Source organism: Triticum urartu, chromosome 7 (assembly GCF_003073215.2).
Source record: "Triticum urartu cultivar G1812 chromosome 7, Tu2.1, whole genome shotgun sequence".
Lineage (NCBI taxonomy): Eukaryota > Viridiplantae > Streptophyta > Magnoliopsida > Poales > Poaceae > Triticum > Triticum urartu.
Window position 1 is genome coordinate 586306323 of NC_053028.1, and position 14790 is coordinate 586321112.

General features: G+C 49.0%; 1 protein-coding gene across 1 annotated transcript; it reads right to left on the reverse strand.

Moving 5' to 3' along the window:
- Positions 1-4749: 4749 nt before the first annotated feature.
- Positions 4750-5550, reverse strand: LOC125519118 (inactive LRR receptor-like serine/threonine-protein kinase BIR2). Its single transcript, XM_048683997.1, has one exon. The coding sequence runs from the start codon at positions 5548-5550 to the stop codon at positions 4750-4752; it is 801 nt and encodes a 266-aa protein (XP_048539954.1).
- Positions 5551-14790: the final 9240 nt, after the last annotated feature.

Sequence of the window (14790 nt, forward strand, 5' to 3'; positions counted from 1 at the left end):
TCAAATATTACATATTTTGCACACTCGTCCGCTACAAGACGGGCACCCTTCAGGACACCCTCATAGTACATCTCGGGGTGGCGATGCTCCTTGCCCTCCGGCGGCCCTTCCTTCACCAGATTCACGGCGTCCATCTTGGCCCATTGCACCTTCACACGGGCGAAAGCCCGGCGTGCACCTTCGATGCGGGCCGCGGCAAGCTCGGACTCTCGCGTCTTCAAGTCAAGCTCCAACGCCTCGTGCTTCGTTACGAGAGCGTGGAGCTCTTACTGCACCTCGCCCACCCGAGCATCCTGCCTTTCCCGCTCGGTGCGCTCCTTGGCCGCTTTGTTTTCGGCCTCGGATAGCGCTTGCTTCAGGGTCGCCACCTCGGTCGTGGCCCCTGGCAAATTTACGATGATCCTGTCATTTTGCAATCGCATTCTTTTTATATATATCCATAGACTAGGTACTACTTACCTTTGTTCTCCTCGAGTTGCCTCTTGGCAAGGCCGAGCTCTTCCTTGGACCCTTTGAGGTCCTGCTTCAGTGCGGTGACCTCCGCAGTCAGTGCGGCAGAGGCCAACAGCGAAGCCTGCATACGCATATAGACATACTTATATTAGACTCCTGCGATATTGTTTGATCCTCTGTTCGGCTTTTCTTTGTGAACACCGAACAGAGCATCAGGGGCTACTGTCTATGCAGTAATATTTTTTTCTATATTTCAAAAACTTACCTCAAAGCCTGTTAGAAGGTTGGCACATGCTTCAGTCAGTCCGCTCTTGGCGGACTGAACCTTCTAGACCACCGCACTCATAATAGTGCGGTGCTCTTCGTCGATGGAAGCGATGCGGAGCGCTCCCAGCAGATTGTCCGGTGCCTCTGGATGGACAGAGGTCACCAGCACAGGCGTCTTGCCCCTTTTGGAAGGAGGCCGCCTGCCCGAGTCCGGAACCACTGGGGGTTCCGGCGCGGTGTTCGGCTGAGGGCCGAACTCGGAGCCCTCGGGAGCCTTGCTCCCTCTGCTCTCGGAGTCCGGAAGGTCGCCTTGAGGTGCCTCCGGGACTGTCTCCCCTCGACCTGGTGCCTCTTGAGACAATACCTCGGCGTTGTCCGTAGGGCAAGGGGAGGTGACGGTCGGAAGTGGATCGCTATCCATATCCGACGAGCCCAGCAAGCCGTCCGACGAGGATACGTCGATACGGGCTTGTGGCGGTCTACATAATGATGATTCAGCGTTAGGAGAAGCAGTGCGACAAAGGTAGGCTATGAGTTACTCTAGTATTCGAATACTTACGACTTCGCCAGGGGCTTGGCCCTGAGCAGCCACTCGTCTTCGCCTTCAGCGGCGGTGGTGGAGTAGTCCAGAAGGAGGGTCCTCCCCTTCTTGGACCCTTTGCCCCCCCGGTCGGGGCGGCCTTCCTTTTCTTGTCTCCCCCGACTGAATGGGAGCATCTTCATCCTCCTCCTCGTCTTCGGGGGAGGAGTCGTCGCGGAGTTATCGGACGATAAGTCTGATAACACCTGGCGTCGGGAACTCTTTCGGGTTCCCTTGGCCTTCCTGGTCTTCTCCGGCACCTTGTAAGGAGACGGAGTCAGCATCTCCGTCAGGAGAGCGTCCGCAGTGTCTTCGGGCAGAGGGGCCGGACAGTTAATCTGCCCTGACGTCTCCACCCAGTCCTGTCAAAGGCATGGAGCTCAGACCCCGCACATAGTTAAGCTAGGGGAAATAAATATCCTACCGGATGTATAGAACTCACCGAATGCGCTCGGCGCTTCGCGCTTAGCCCGCGGTCCTCGGTGGGAGAGGGAGGGACCTCGGCGCCCTTGAACAGCACCGTCCAGACGTCCTTGTGCATCGTGTCGAAGAGCTCGCTCAGAGTCTGGTGCTGGGCCGGGTCGAACTCCTACAAGTTGAAATCCCGTTGTTGACACGGGAGGATCCGGCGGATGAGCATGACCTGGACTATGTTGACAAGTTTGAGCTTCTTGCTGGCCATATTCCGGATACATTTCTGGAGTCCGTCCAACTCCACCGATGAACCCTTCTCTTTTCAGGAGGTGAGCCGCGTGGGGATTCCGGATCGAAACTCGGGGGCCGCCACCCAGTTGGTGTCATGCGGCTCGGTGATGTAGAACCATGCCGATTGCCACCCCTTTATGGTATCCACGAAGGAGCCTTCAAGCCATATAACATTGGGCATCTTGCCCACCATGGCTCCGCCGCATTCTGCTTGTTGACCTCCCACCACCTTCTGCTTGATATTGAAGGTCTTCAGCCACAGGCCGAAGTGGGGCCGGATGCGGAGGAAAGCCTCACACACGACGATGAACGCCGAAATGTTGAGGATGAAGTTCGGGGCCAGATCATGAAAGTCCAGCCCGTAGTAGAACATGAGACCGCGGATGAATGGATGGAGGGGAAACCCCAATCCGCAGAGGAAGTGGTGGAGGAAAACTACCCTCTCGTGAGCTTCCGGGGTAGGGACGATCTGCCTCGCAGCGGGTAGCCGATGCGCGATATTCGCGGCTAGGTATCCGACCCCGCGCAGCTTTTTGATGTGTCCCTCCATGACGGAGGACGCTATCCACTTGCCTCCCGCTCCGGACATGTTTGGAGAAGGTTGAGGAGAAGGATGTGGACTTGGGCATTGGAGCTCGAGTGCGCAAGAATGGATGAGTAAGGAGGAAGAAGGCGTGGGTAGAAACAGGTTAAACCTTATCCCTTTATAAGGGCGGCCGAAACTATGCACCCCCACTAGCCTGGTAAAACTCGCTTATCCCCCAAGCGTCGTAATCGATGGCGCGGTTGGGTTACCCACGCCCGTATTGATGAGAATCCCGTAATAAGGGGGACAGGATCTCTTCTTTGACAAGACGTGTCAAGGAACTGCCTCGCGTTATGTGCGGGGCTAGTTAAAGGAAACGGTTCGAATAATCACCGGGCCATGGCATAATGTCATGTTGTCAAAACATGTCAGCAGATTAGATTTGTGGAAATATTATTCTCTCTACGGTGGTATGTGAAACTTATTTTGCAGGGTCGGACACTATCCTTGTATTCAAATTCTTCCGTGGTGTATTCGGAGGAGGAACCCGCCTTGCAATGCCGAAGACAACATTGCGCGCCGGACTCATCGTCATTGAAGCCTGGTTCAGGGGCTACTGAGGGAGTCCTGGATTAGGGGGTCTCCGGACAGCCGGACTATATCCTTTGGCCGGACTGTTGGACTATGAAGATACAAGATTGAAGACTTCGTCTCGTGTCCGGATGATACTATTTGGCGTGGAAGGCAAGCTAGGCAATACGAATATGTATATATCCTCCTTTGTAACCGACCTTGTGTAACCGACCTTGTGTAACCGACCTTGAATATGTATATCTCCTCCGTAGGATAACATACAATCATACCATAGGCTAGCTTCTAGGGTTTAGCCTCTCCGATCTCGCGGTAGATCAACTCTTGTAATATTCATATCATCAAGAATAAATCAAGCAGGACGTAGGGTTTTACCTCCATTAAAAGGGTCCGAACCTGGGTAAAACATCGTGTCCCCTGCCTCATGTTACCATCCACCTTAGACGCACAGTTCGGGACCCCTTACCCGAGATACGTCGGTTTTGACACCGACACTTGGCCTCCTCCATATACAGTTCACTGATTCAGTATTCATGACAACATTTTATCGATGTTCATCATTAAATAGGAGTTTGAATGAATTAAATAAAATTATTACTCTGCAGAAAAAATGACCTTTATTTTTTATACAGAGAAATAGATTATATGAAGGTCCAGTTCTTCTCTACTAAAAGATATCATATGAGTTTATAACCATTATTCCTATGTCAGTACATTATTTGGTTGCTCCTATATATTTCATATAGCAATCAAAAGTCTTTATGATCACAACATCATGTAATATGTACTGAATCACAATTTAATTAAAACATTGGTATGCTCAAAATTCTCACGAAAAAGCCATACAAAGTTTCATTATTTGTATTGATATAGAATTTCATAGAAATTCTAACTTAATTATGATTCTCAATATGTTAACTTCTCCAAAATGATAATAGGATCCATATTTTTATATAAAAGGAAGGTGACTTTGACCACGAAACGCTAAAAAATATATTCAACCATTAATCTGGCAAATCCTGTATTAACTAAAGGATCAAAACCCATAGTTCTTTGTTTTTCATATTTAATACCTAAACACACTGTATGTAATATGATTGCACCTGAGCGAATAAACTGATAAATACTTAATTTCTAAACATCGACAAAGTGAGACATCTTCTAAATTATATGTAAAATGGTTTTCCTATGAATACCCAAACAGTAATAAAAATTTATGGGGTTTTCTCAAGCATTATTATTTTTGATTATGCTATATGATTTTTAAGATGACCATCGTAATGCCCACACCATATAACCAATTTGATTCCTGGAGAATATTAAAACTGTTGTGAGATTTTAAGTTTCAAATGAGATGTTGAGTGCCAAACAATATATTCTCATTATTAATCATTAGAAAAATCATCCCTAAAAAAATCATTAGAAAAATCTAGCCCGCGCATCGAGCGGGCCACTTTCCTATTAATTAATAAAGATAGCTGTATGTATCGATTGATGCGGAGGCCGAGGGTTTAACTTCCTTTTCTAAATAAGAAATAAAAAATATACGTTACCGCCATGAAAAAAAGCTGAAACCACAGTCCAAAGTGCTCATCCGGTTTCCTGGAATTCTATGAACGAGGAATCTTCAGAGAAAGCGGTAGACGTAGGGGTGGAGCCTCCGGGAGAACCACTGCGGGAAGTAGAAGGCCACCACAAAGCCCAGGACGAACCCGACAGCCGCCCCGACACTCGACTCGCCGCTGATTTGCATTCTACTCCTCGCGGAGGCGGGGCAACGACGATCCAACGGAGCGCCACAGAGCCCGTCGTTGCCGGCAAAGGACGCCACCGGAAACCCCTGCAGAAAAGCCGGGATCGGCCCGGACAACGAGTTGTTCGCAACGTTCATCGAGGCCAGAAAACGAAGCCTGGACAGCTCCAAGGGGATCTGGCCGCTGAGCTGGTTGTGCCCAAGGTCGACGTGGGCGAGGAACTCCCCCATCTTCCCCATGCCCGGCGGGATCGGCCCCCGGAAGCCGTTGTACGAGAGGTTAAGAGACGTTACAAACGGGAGCTGCAGCGAGATGTCCTTGGGGATCGGTCCGGCAAAGCTGTTGCTCGACAGGTCGAGGGTGCCGGTCATGCTCGCGCAGTCCCGCAGTCCCCGGGGGAACGGGCCTTGGAGCCCCAGGCCGCTGAGGCGCAGCGACCAGACCCTGTGCTGGTCAGCGGACCAGCACGTTACACCGGTGAAGCCGCGGATGTAACCCTTTGTGGCGTTGTGGAAATTCCACGAGGATTTCAGTGCGCCCCCGGGATCAACCACGGATCGCAGGAAGCTCTTGAGGCAGCGGACGTCGGGCTCGTCGCCGGAGCCGGAGCACGGCGTCGAGCAGCAGCTCATGAGCAGCAGCCAGAGGAGGGATTTCTTCATGCAATCGGACATTGTCTCAGACGTGCTACGTGGAGGAGTGGAACCAACTGCGCTGCGCGGCCTTCTATTGCCTGCTCGAAACTTTGTGTCGGGAACCCAGGATGACCACAGCTCTTAAAAGGGGGAATCCCTCCACGTGGCCTTAGACTTTTCTTCTGTACGTATTTTGTAGATCATGGTACAAAAGGAAACGTTTATAGCCGGCAGTCTGGCCGAGTCTTCCGCCGGACGCGCGCTGTGCGTTTGATCGCTTAGAATCCTGCGACCGTGCGTGTCTAGTGTAAGTTGATTTAGAGTAGTCGATCCAAACAGACACGTGTTTTGTTTGTTTTTTGTCTATTTAGGTCGACCAGACGGATGCACGTGTCGGTTTTTTTTTATTTAGATCGACAGATGCGCCTAACGGGAGGGTGACCCAAATTTGCCCTCGTAGAAAAAAAAACATGTTACAGAAATAAACATATATACAATATAAAATCTCTTACAATCTCTAATATCTGAAGTCAAGTGCCATATGGTATTCTCCGGCTGGATTGATGACGTGGTTAAGAAAGAATCCCGTCAATTCCTCTCAGAATTGCTCATATGAGATCATGTGGTAGGAGTTCATCCCGCATCTGCCAGATCTAAATTGAAGAAGGGGGTCAATACATGTGTACAAATGAAACTCAACACAAATGATGGTAATAAAATAAAAATGTGAATATTTTTGCTTACGCACTTCATATTGTTTTTCAGAGTAGCCCCGCTTATTAGAGGCCGTCGCGTTGTAGATGAACTCGCAAACGTAGTATCCACAGAAATCATTTTCCGGCTTCCTGCCACAAGCACTTTACGAGAAATAGAGGTCAATCAAACTGATAAGCAAGCATGCTAAATGGTATTGATGAAACTAGTTAGAATCAATGGGAGATGCACGGAATTAGATAGTAGTACTTACTTTCGGGTGTTTAAATCGCAGCTCGATCGGCAGTCCCGGAGAAATTACGGTGAACTCTTTCCAAACACTGCGAGACAAAGAAAATAATTACTTGATATAAGGAAATGAACAAAGTTGCCGATATGGTGCGATAATGATCGATCGAACTTACTTCTGGAGCATTCGAGTCATGTTCGCATAGTCTCAGGGATCTTTTCGTCTCGAGACTAAGACAGTTACTTCTCCCTGCTCAAGCTTAATCTTTAGGATAATAAATTGGAAGCTGCAGACGCATGCATAACTCATCAGTTACATTACTATAACCTCAAGTAATAAGAGAAACCGAATGTGCACAAGACAGTAATACTCACTTGAAGTTGTAAGGAAATAGTCTTTTATATTTGCTTTGATTTTTGAGCAACGATTGTAGCAAGTTGTCCTCGGTTTCTGAGACATTGTGTTTAACCGTCCGTTCACGTATGACATTTGGGTTAATGAACCCAATGTCATAGATTTGTGTTTTTTTGCATTCGACGATCTTCAATCTGAATAATATAGTGAGGATAATTATATATACATGCAATGAAAGAGCTGAGCTATATATAGATACTTAATTATAAAAGTAGTACTTACAGACAGTAGCAAGCCATGAGTGATTTGTCGAGGGCCTTTTGATTGTAGAACTGGAAAAACTCGTCAAAATCAACAGTAATCAGATTTTGTCCAACGAAGTCGTGCTCCTCTTTAATTCTCATCATGAAAGCATCCTTCCCAGACTTGCTGCAGGTTTCCATGTACCATTGATGGAATCTTCGCATCATCATCGTTAGAGGAGGATTTCCGTCTTTGACAAGAGGTTTGCCGTACTGGTATCTGAATTGGTCCACCTCCATTGTATTAAACACTATATCATCGCCCAGGTAATCAGCAGGATTGATACCGGGCACCATCCCCGGTAGATTTGCGACGATACCACTAGACACCTTGAGTGGGGGGCACGATTGGTTCGCCTGTTCGATTTTTCCCCACTTCTTCGTTCTGCTAACCTTTTATCACTTGAAGTAGTTCCCGACCGACGCGCATCTTCCAATGTCTTTTTAAGAGCGCGGACATGGTTGTCATCCGGTGGAGGTGGTGGTGGTCGCTTCAGGGAATTGATAGTGCGCTTTGCTTTCACCGGATCTATCATCTCCTTCGGAGGTAGAGATTTCTTTGCAAAAAAATCCCTCACTTGGGCTTCACAGATCTCCGCGTTTTCCTCCACGGTCCTCTCGTATGGTAACTTCTCAGGAGTCTTGATAGATGGACCGTATCTGTATTGCCTCCCGCCTCTGGCTATACTGCTAGCCGCCGGAGCGGCAACGTCTCTCTTCCATTGTTGCTTACGAGGTGGAGAAGGAGGCGGAGTGCTCCGACGCGCCAGAGTAGCCGGAGCGGCGGCGTCTGTCTTCCACCATTGCTGATGAGGTGGAGGAGGAGGCGGACTGCTCGGACGCGCCAGAGGAGGTGAAGTGCCAGCATCACACGCCGGAGCAGCCGGAGAAGGAGGCGGAGTGCCCTGATCACTCGCCGGAGGAGGAGGAGGCGGAGTGCCCCGACTCGCCGGAGGAGGAGGAGGAGGCGGAGGCGAACAGTTCGGAAGCTTGATGTGCTCCTTCCGCCATAGACATGGAGTCTTCAGAGCAAGACCCAGCTGAGTCTCCCCTTCACCTGTAGGGTGGTCAAGCTCGAGCTCCTCAAATCCCTCCGTTACTTCATCCACCATCACAACAGCATAGCCATGTGGAATCGGACGGTAGTGAAAAGTTCCGCCGGGTTGAGGAGGTGCAACAGAGCCGACAACCACCTTGACTTTGAGGTTCTGCCATTGCGTCATAGGTTGGCAATGTTGAGCCTCCGTGATAGCATCCACGGGGTAGCTAGGAGCCGTGAAGTCGGGCTGTTGAACGAGCTCGGTGGGAGCCACACTGTTTCTCCGCTGAGATGGCGGGGTAGCTCTGGCAGCTCGTTGGCTCTCAACTTGTTCCTCTAGCTTTTGTACTCTTGCATTCAACTTCTGCATTTCGCTCTGCTCTAGCTTCCTCTTCCTCTCCTGGGTTTTGTAACCGCCTGCGCCGGGAAACCCAACTTTCCACGGAACTGAGCCCGGCGTGCCTCGTGTTTGTCTAGGGTTCTCAGGATTCCCGAGGGCCTCGGTCAGCTCGTCATTCTCTCTGTCGGGAATGAATGTCCCTTGCTGTGCTGCGGCGATACACTTCTGAAGCTTCTTGACGGGTGTTGCAATTTGCTCGTCCGTCCAAACGCACTTCCCTGTTTCAGGGTCCAAGGTTCCCCCAACCCCGAAGAACCAAGTCCTTGAACGGTCTGGCCAGTTCAATGTCTCTGGTTTGACCCCTTTAGCAAGTAGGTCATTCTCAGCTTTGTCCCACAACGGCCGGTCTTTGAGGTAGCCACCTAACCCCGTGCGATGGTGAAACTTCTTCTTTGCAGCATTGTTCTTGTTTGTCTCTGACATCTTCTTACTCATGTCCGATGTCTTGTAGGCCACAAATGCGGGCCAGTGATCTCTTATCTTCTCAAATCGGCTGGTGAATTCTAGAGTCTTCCCTTTGTCGACATATGATAATTTCAACTCATTCTTCCACCTCCTAAATAGATCTGCCATCTTCTTAAGAGCACACTCCTTGACCAATGGCTCTATAACTGGCTTACCCGGATCCTCCTCTGGCAGTAGGGTGAAATTTTCCTTCAGCGAGGTCCAAAGACAATCTTTCTCTCTATCAGTGACATAAGAAACTTGAGGGTCTTTGTTCTTAGGCTTATTCCATAGCTGGATGCTGATCGGGATGCTGTCCCTAACAATAGCTCTGCACTAAGCAGAAAATGCATCCTTGGTCCGCCTGGGTTCAATCGGTGGGCCATCGTCCGCGATTGCTGTGATCGTGAACCTTTCATCCTGGCGCAACCTTTTCTTTGGGCCTCGTCTTGTTACCGAAGTTTGGCTCGATCCGGAGGGCTATAAAAGAAGGAAGAAGAGTTAATATATGTACATACCAAAACAATTAATGCATCAATTAGCTAGTCAGCACAGGCTTACGGTCACCGTACTTTGCAATAGCTCCCTCCTCCGTTCGGTCACCGGAGCCGTCATCAAGGTCTCCTTCTATAACACCCTCGATGCGGCTATATCTCCCACGTGTCGAAGCACGACTTAGAGGCATAACCGCATTGAAAGCAATGTCGCAAGTGAGGTAATCTTCACACAACCCATGTAATACAGAAGGGAAAGAGATACATAGTTGGCTTACAATCGCCACTTCACACAATTACATGAAAAAATCATTACATCAACCAGATACAATCAAGGTCCGACTACGGAACCAAAATAAAAGAAGACTACCCCAAAAGCTACACAGATCGCCGATCTACCCCAACCGGGCTCCACTACTGATCAACTAGAACGAAGCAACACAAAGGACAAGATCTTCATCGAGCTCCTCCTTGAGCTTAGTTGCGTCACCTGCACGGTATCATCGGAACCTGCAAACTGGTTTTGGAAGTATCTATGAGTCACGGGGACTCAGCAATCTCACACCCTCGCGATCAAGACTATTTAAGCTTATAGGTAGGATAAAAGGTATGAGGTGGAGCTGCAGCAAGCGACTAGCATATTTGGTGGCTAAAATATGCGCAAAAGAGAGCGAGAAGAGAAGGCAAAGCACGATCGAGAAACTATGATCAAGAAATGATCCTACAACAACCTACGTCAAGCATAACTCCAACACCGCGTTCACTTCCCGAACTCTGCCGAGAAGAGACCATCACGGTTACACACGCGGTTGGTGTATTTTAATTAAGTTCAACTTCAGGTTTTCTACAACCGGACATTAACAAATTCCCATCTGCCCATAACCGCGGGCACGGATTTTGAAAGATCAATCCCTGCAGGGGTGTCCCAACTTAGCCCATCACAAGCTCTCACGGTCAATGAAGGATATTCCTTCTCCTAAGACATTCCGATCATGCTCGGCATCCCGGTTACAAGACATCCTCGACAATGGTAAAACAAGTCCAGCAAAGCCGTCCGAATGTGCCGACAAATCCCGATAGGAGCTGCACATATCTCGTTCTCAGGGCACACTCAGATTGTCCAAACTTCCGGTAGGCCAACCCAGAGTTGCCCCTGGTGGCCACCGGCGGCTGACAGGTTAGACCAACACTCAGAGGAGCACTGGCCCGGGGGGGGGGGGGGGTTAAAATAATGATGACCCTCGGAGTGCGACTCCCAAGGGAAAAGAAAAGGCTAGGTGGCGAATGGTAAAACCAAGGTTGGGCCTTGCTGGAGGAGTTTTATTCAAAGCGAACTGTCAAGGGGTTCCCATTATAACCCAACCGTGTAAGGAACGCAAAATCCGGGAACATAACACCGATATGACGGAAACTAGGGCGGCAAGAGTGGAACAAAACACCAGGCATAAGGCCGAGCCTTCCACCCTTTACCAAGTATATAGATGCATTAATTAAATAAGAGATATTGTGATATCCCTACAAAATATCCATGTTCCAACATGGAACAAACTCCAATCTTCACCTGCAACTAACAACGCTATAAGAGGGGCTGAGCGAAGTGGTAACATAGCCAAACAATGGTTTGCTAGGACAAGGTGGGTTAGAGGCTTGGCTTAACAATATGGGAGGCATGATAAGCAAATGGTAGGTATCGCAGCATATGCATAGCAAAAGAGCGAGCAACTAGCAAGCAAATATAGAAGTCATTTCGAGGGTATGGTCATCTTGCCTGAGATCCCGCAAGGAAGAAGATCGAGTCCATGAAGAAGACAAACGGACGTACCCAACGGATCCTCACAACTCTGGAACGGAACCGAAGCTCACAAGAAAGGCAACCTGGAAAGAAGCAAACAACATAGTAAACAACCACTACAACAACATGGCATGATGCACAACAAGTATGATGCATGTCCGGTTTAATAAAGCATGACATGGCGAAGTGCACAAGTAATTCTACAAATTAAGTGGAGATCAATATGCAACGAGTTGCATATTGACGAAACACCACAACAAGTTATTTAGTTCGATCTCGTTTATGTACTTAACAATATTCAATGTTGTTTAGCATGGCAAGGGGTGAAGCAAAACAAAACTACCTATCTAGGCAAGTTTAAATGAGGCCGGAACAACAAAACAACAAGTCTGGAAAATCCTCATGTGCATATTTTGGTTATGGCACTGTTCTGCCCTAAACAATATTTTAGAGTTATTAAACATGCAAAGTGAATGCACCGTGTTAAACTAGGCATTTTCTACCCCAAATACATATAAAGATTATTAAATTTGGAGCTACGGTTAAATAGTTATGAATTAAAACATTTTAGCATGGCATTTATGCAAAAACATGCAAACAACAGTTTAAACATTTTAAACATAGATGAAAGTTGCAAATTATTAAACTAGATGAAAGTCTAGCCATGTTACATATATGACATGTTTTAAATGGATGCATGGTCCAAAAGTTATTAGCAGTTAAAAATAGGGGCAGTTCTGTAAATATGCAATGCTCTGAGAAATTAATAATTCGCTGCCAACTGAAAAAAATGAACGGGCCGAAACTGGCCGGCCCAAAAGTGCACAGGGAATGGGGGCTGCTCACGTCGGGCTGAGGCCCAGCTGAGCCTGGAGGCGCAAGGCGCGGCTTGCGGGCCATGCGCGTGAGGAAGTGGCCTCAAACGACCTGACCGGGTAGGGGCGCACAGGATCTGGCGATGGGGTCAACGCGATTGGACGAACCGGGCTCGTCCTCGACCTTGGACGAAACAGGGGCGGCATCAAGGCAGAGGTCGCAGGCAGGCAGCGGCGACGGATGGAGCTTCTGCTCCGGCGACGAGGCAGTGCAAGAAAAGGAGGGATGCACGGATCTGCGTTAAGATGAGGAGGACGCCGGCGAGCAAGGAAGCAGGGGCTTGCCAGCGGCGTGGCCGGATGCGGCGGAACAGCGCTGGGCGGCTCGGCGCAGGTGGTCTCCTGTGGGCGGCGCCGGCGAGCTGTGGAAGAGGGCCGGCAGCACGGGCATTGGGGACGAGGGATGGGAGGAGATGCGCGGTCGTGGCCTGGTGACCATGTCGAGCGGTGCTGCTGCTCCCTGGACAGCAGGCGCGAGGAGGCAGGGATCCAGGTGCTCGGGACTGCTGCTGCTGCTCCGACGAGGCAACCGGAGGTGATGGTGGTCGGTGAAGCCCTCGGGCATGAGGTCCTTGGCGATTGGGGACGAGGCGCAGAGGGCATCGGGCTCCTCCCGAGCGTGGCTGGCGGCGCAGGGATCGAAAAGTGGCTGGCTTAGGTTGACTGCGAGGGATCCAGGGGATGAGCTGGGTTGGTTGGGTGGAGAAAACGAGGAGGATTTGGATCGGGGAAGAAGCTGGTTGGCTTGGCATTGAAAACAAAGGGAGTGGCGGCGGCGTGGGGATTGGATGGATGGGACAAGGTCCCTAATTTCTAGGGTTGCCCACTATTTATATTGCAAAGGGATTAAGGTAGGGTCTACCATGTCCCTACGATCATAAACAGATGGCTGAGAAAAATATAGGTTGGAAGTCCAATTAATAGAAAGGAGATGTTTTGTAGATGTTTGGGGATGATCCGGATCCAACGGTAACGACAGAGCGGGTCGGGTTCGGGACAACTTTCAGACGCGCGCGAGGGGTCCGATGCACTGTGAAAGGAGGGGTAGGCATGGGCCTAGGTGGACTGTGGAGAGTGGGTTGGTCTGAGAGAAGAGGGGAGAGATGCAGCCTGGCACGGTTTCCGGAGACCGAAAATGTGTGACTTTAGACCGGCTATAATGCTGCTATAGTTTAACGGTTGGGCTATCAAACGAACTCCGAATGCGATGAAACTTGACAGGCGGTCTATCTACACTATAATAAGACCACACGCCAACTTTCAACCCAATCCGAGAACATTTTCCAGCCACTTATAAAATACTATTTCGGACATGCCGCAGGCGCGTGCAAGTGTGTCTGGGCTCAGAACGGACAACGAAGAGAACTAGGAGGCCGGGACGCATGTAAGTTTCGAAAACATGATGATGAAATGCACATGATGACATGACAAGATGCGACACGCAAGCAAATGATAAGGCAACAACTACGAAACACCGGAAGACACCTGGCACAATGGTCTCGGGGCGTTACACCTTCTTCCACCGGCATTCGGTCACCGGAGCCATCATGATCATGTCCTTCCTCCTCCATTGTTCGATCACCGGAGCCTTCACCCTCTCCTTCCAAACCGTCGGTGTCATTGGGATACGACAAGACATCACCTTTGCCGATGATTACGTCCCCCAACAATTGTTCTGTTTCCAAGTCTCTTTGCTCCATAGTTTCTGCCAATATTACAACATGGCAATTAATATACAAACATGAGAGATGGATATATTAGTGGCAAACATAGACCTAGCTAGCTAGATAATCACAACAAGGAATATTAATTAGTGGCCTCGACACTACTACGGTTTAGGGTGGCCTTGACAACGCTTCTAGGGTTTGGGGTGGCCTCGTCAACTCTCTTTTAACTTGGTAAATTTGGGTGGCCTCGACGCTTCTAGGGTATGGGGTGACCTCGGCAATGCTTCTAGGGTTTGGGGTGGCCTCAGCAATTCTTCTAGGGTTTGGGGTGGCCTCGGCGCTTCTAGGGTTTGGCCTGGACCGCTTCTCTCATGAATGTGTGACATCCGGAACGACAAGGGATTTAACAAAATGGCGCCATTCTAGATGTGCAGAAAATGGTCCCTATTTTTCTTGATCTCATCTACCCTTCTATATGTCATGTTGTCTAGTGTCAATGGATTCAAGAAAACCATGGTTTCATCATTAGCCGGAAGTAACAGGTGCATGTTGGTATGAAGCTCTCCAAAGTTATTTTGGGATGGGGTCCTGATAGGATAATTCACTTTTTGGTACGAAGTTCATCAATAGCCGTTCGAATATTGCTATGTGGAAGGCCTTTGCTGAACTTCGTACCAAAAAGCGAATTATCCTATCAGGACTCCTTTCCAAAATAACTTTGGAGAGCTTCATACCATCATGCGCCTGTTACTTCCGGCTAATTATGAAACCATGGATTTCTTCAATACTTTGACACAAGAGATAGATGCGTAGATGAGATCAGGAAAAATATGGATCAACCTAATTATGCACATCCATAATGGGGGCATTCTTGATAAATCTCTTATAAATCTTGAAAGAGTTTGTCGTGTAGGGGCGGGAGGGGGTAGGAGATCGACATCATTTTTTTCCTAGGGTTTGGGTGTCCTT

Coding starts and splice junctions, on each gene's coding strand:
- LOC125519118 (XM_048683997.1), bottom strand. CDS start 5,550: ATGTCCGATTGCATGAAGAAATCCCTCCTCTGGCTGCTGCTCATGAGC.